A 4,358-nucleotide genomic window follows, 5' to 3' on the forward strand; every position below is an offset into this window, starting at 1 on the left:
CCAACACATAGGTGAAACGTGTCAAGCCTGTACGTGCATGTACATACACTAACGTGTGCAAGCTGGCATGCATGTGTGCTTCACACAATAGGCGTTTGTGTGGTGTGCACAGGCTCTCCCTGCCAGTCACAGGTGTGCCTACATGTACTGGCAGAAGGTGAGTTGACATACACACATGCCGATACATATGAATCACTGTTGCTGTAAGGCACATTAGCATGCATACATGTTGACACTGGTACATAGCTGGCATGAGCTTGGTTAGTATGCCGGTCATCATCCATCTGACACGTTACATCTGTGCTGTATGAAAGCATGCACGTGCAGATCCACAGTTCATGTGTACGGGAGCTGGTTATGAGGCACATCCACATGCATACGTATCAGCTTATGGGGGCACACAGTAGGCCAGAAGCTATTCGAGCATGTTCAATACCTGCATGAGCTAACATGGCCATATATGGACATGAACCAGGCCAGCAAGATTACCAAATGTCCTGTGTGTTCGCGGAAACCTATGCACTGGTTCTGGGTATCCACTGTTAATACTCTGAGCTTCGCGAGGGTGAGCTGTTCTAGTCTGGGTGTGAGCTCCTGTGAATCTCTGGGACCAGTACCTCTGACTGGTGCTGTCAAGTCTGTGTGTTATTAACGTGCATATGTGATGTGTGGTGCCTATGTATTAACACCCCTGCCAGACTCCATGGTGCTCATCACTGACAAGTTCTGGGGCCCATCGGGTGCGGAGAATGTCATTGGCAGTGTACACATGTGGCTGGCGGACGCCATCAACGCTCTCCAGGACAACAAGGACACACTCACAGCCAAGGTGTGTAAGGACTGGGGGCCACTGTGAGCGTTGGAGGGTCTATCCAGATCCGGGCCTGAGAAACCCTGCTATCCCTCCAGACCTCTTTTGGTATCTCTGCAGGTCATCCAGGGCTGTGGAAACCCTAAGGTCACTGGGTCTGAGGAGAAGCGTCGCCGTGGCAAGCTAGCACTGCAGGAGAAGGCCCCCACAGGTACTCTGGAAAAGCTGGTAAGTTCCACCATTTCAGTGGCTAGAGCCCTATGTGTGGGAGGGGACACAGGCAATCTGCCCCCTGGCTTTTCACTGGTCTGACTGCCGTCCAACAGGTCTCTGAGGCCAAGACCCAGCTCCGAGACATTCAGGACTTCTGGATCAGCCTACCAGGGACACTGTGCAGTGAGAAGATGGCCATGAGCCCTGCCAGTGATGACCGCTGCTGGAACGGAATATCCAAGGGTCGGTAGGTATCCACCATTGGCCACGTCCTCACAAATGCCCAGAGCATGGGAAACAGGGCTAGAGGATTACACACCTTCACCAGCTCCCAGCATGAGCACATACCCGCTACCGTGGGGCCTGCATGGGTTACCAATATGTCGGAAATTCATCGGCTCTAAGGGTGTGATACACGATGCGCCATGGTTCAGCTCCTTTGCAAAAGCTAATGTAATGAACTGTGGGCCCTCTGGCTGCCCTGCTCTAGGTACCTACCTGAGGTGATGGGTGATGGACTGGCCAACCAGATCAACAACCCTGAAGTGGAAGTGGACATCACAAGCCTGACATGACCATCCGGCAGCAGATCATGCAGCTCAAGATCATGACCAACCGTCTGCGTGGAGCCTACGGTGGCAATGACGTGGACTTCCAGGATGCTAGTGAGGCCCGCCAGGTGTAGGGTGGGTTGGGGCGGAAATCTGTCCTGCTCATTAGAGGAAGGGTATAGACCTCTCCAGATTCCTCTGCCAGGGGCCCTCACAGCCTCTCATCCTCATGAATGCTGTAAGGGTCCCGTGTCTTGTAGCACAGCTGAAGTCCAGTCAGGTGGGAACAGCAGGTGGCAGACCTAGGGACTTCCGGTGCGGCACGGCTTGGCCTCCCAATGTCTCCCAGCACCTGGGTCCCTGGTAGAAAGAGCGGCTACAGCCTCCTGTCCTCCCCAGGTGATGATGGCAGTGGCTCAGGCAGTGGTGGCGGCTGCCCAGATGACACCTGTGGCCCGGAGGGTCAGCAAGAAGAGCTCCAGCTCCCGACCCCCTTGACCCATGGCTCTCCCCGGCCTGTCAGACAGGAAGGACAGAAGACCTCAGCTGCAGCTGCCAGAGCCCCACAGCTTCTTCCTGTTCTTTCTTGTCACCTTGGTCCTTGCAGCAGCCAGGACCCAGGTGGCGGTAACTATCCCCTTAGCCACAAGGGACTGTCTTGGCCAAAAACATGCAACAGACAATATTTAATTCCCTTGGCCATCGAGGCCCAGGGCAGGATGAGGAGACAGTAGCTCTGAGTACTGGGGCAGGGTGCATGGGGTGCGGCCTCCCGGTCTGACCGCGCTGTCACCCTAGCTTTTAATTTCGTATCAGGTCAGCTGTGAGCCATTGTCCCCAAAAGCCATGTATTTCAGGGACCTCAGGGGCACCTCTGGCTGCACACTCCTCCCTTACCCTCCTGCACCACCCCGGAAGCTCATGAGGCAACCAGAAGGGTGGCTGTTAGCTGCAACCCATCAAAGACCTCAAGTGAGCCTGTGCCTTCCTTTCCCGCCTCTTCCCAATGGGGACGCCTCACCAGACCCCAAGGGCCACAGATGTCAGAAACTGAGGCCTATCCCGCAGCTCCCCAGGAAGCCTGCAAGGGCTGCCAGTATGTTGCTGTCCAGGCTCTGGCAGGGCCTTCAAGTTTATGCATGATACCCTCTGCTCAGAAGAAACTCTGCAGCCAGGATTCCCATACACACCAGGCCTGGACCCTGTGCCACTGTGGAGCCCAGTGAATGTGGTCCTCAGAGAAGACCCACTGTGGGTGTCCTTTGAGTGTGGCATAGGTGAGGTGGTAGCTGGCCTGGCTACACTAGGCTCAACTCTGCCACACTGCTTGAGGGTGTGTTCTGTTCCCTCACATGGGCTCACAAAGTCTGGCCTTGGGGGGGTCCGTGAGGAACCTCACTTCAGGGGAATAGCCAGCCATGTCTAGCCTCCCATCCCACTTATAAAGGTCCCCTGGCCACAGGGATGCTGGGTGACTGGTGGAACTTCAGCTCAGGGTCAATGGGACCTGGTACTGCAGGTCGGGAGGGTGCCTGAGCCCCTACCTGACCAAGGCAGCCCTGCAGAAGCTGGGGGAGCATTGACAGTCAAGGGCTTTTACAGACATGCACATTCAGACCCTCGGTGTCCTTGTCCACTGAGCACTATATCTCAGTCTTCCTTGACAGCACTGGAGAGGCTCAGGGCACCGTTTGCATCCTGGTATCCTCCTGTGACCTTGAGACTTGGGGGGCACCTAGCTTACTGAGGCTGTCACAGCTCCTTCTTCCCTTCCAGGGCCTTGTGGGGGGGGGAGGGTGCTGAGCTGCTATAGCCTGAAAGACCTTGGTCCTGACATGCAGAAGGCCTGGAAAAGGCTGCTTACCACCCTTTTTTTTTCTTTTTGTCACTGGGTTAGGGAGGCTACTGTCAGCACCAAGGTCTGCCCAGTAGTCAGGTCCCCTGGCCCAGGATGACAGGATGGGTATTCTCTGCAGTTGGTCCATGGATGTGTTGGTCCTTGTCCTGAGTGTACCCATCCTGCCACAGCCCTGCTGCTGCCACTCAGGCAAGGGTGGCAGGAGCCAGAGCTGGGCTCCAGGATGTGAGTGCCTACGTGGTCAGGACAGCAGCACCCAGGATGGACAGGACAGCCAGGATGGTGGCCAAGCTACTGTGTCCTTCCTCCATGAGGCTCCGTGTCGCCAGTGGGTAACATGTGTTCTTTGGGTCCTTGTATGAATTAAAGGCTGGAGACCTACAGTGGACATGACTTCCCGTAACTGGTGAGACTGCATTTGTGTTCATGTGAACGTGGCGTGCCCACAGCAGGGCTTGGCGGAAGGGGTTTAAGCGTGGGTTGCGGCTGTAGCAAGGTCCTAGGGTTTCCATGTGGTGGTTGACCATTGCACCTCTCCAAGTCCTGGCTGGGAGGATGCCCACCTGTGCCAACTGAACATGCCAAAGTTCATGGGAGGAAGGGGCTAGGATACCAGCCTGCGCTGGCCCCACCTACCTTCCACGTTACCAACCCCCCTCAATGCACATGTGCCTTACCCATAGAAAGGTTCCCATTTCTGCCAGGGTGCCTCCGAGGTACCCAGGAGAACAGTGTAGGAACCAGACATGTCCTCCCAGTCCAGTCTTTTCCGAGCTGTCCTACATCTGCAGACAGACCCTGAATAGCCCAACACATTCAGGCCTGTTTACCCTCACTTCAAGAACCCTATATGAGCACACAGTGCCAGCCTCCATGGCTATGAAGCTTCACTCAGTAGCAAGACTCAGAAGCCCTGCTCAGCCAG

At 55.6% G+C, this 4,358-nt stretch overlaps 1 protein-coding gene across 1 annotated transcript in view; it reads left to right on the plus strand.

The window, feature by feature from the left end:
- The window catches only part of Gpc1 (glypican 1), a 29,554-nt gene extending 25,724 nt beyond the window's left edge, over positions 1-3,830 (plus strand). Inside the window, 8 exon segments of the mRNA XM_048441895.3 lie at positions 699-829; positions 932-1,039; positions 1,138-1,271; positions 1,515-1,582; positions 1,585-1,689; positions 1,975-2,030; positions 2,032-2,190; positions 2,192-3,830. Of these exon segments, the coding sequence (XP_048297852.2) occupies positions 699-829; positions 932-1,039; positions 1,138-1,271; positions 1,515-1,582; positions 1,585-1,689; positions 1,975-2,030; positions 2,032-2,190; positions 2,192-2,206 (776 nt within the window). The 3' untranslated portion in view covers positions 2,207-3,830.
- Positions 3,831-4,358: the final 528 nt, after the last annotated feature.

This window comes from Myodes glareolus, chromosome 1 (genome assembly GCF_982192425.1).
Source record: "Myodes glareolus chromosome 1, mMyoGla1.1, whole genome shotgun sequence".
NCBI lineage: Eukaryota > Metazoa > Chordata > Mammalia > Rodentia > Cricetidae > Myodes > Myodes glareolus.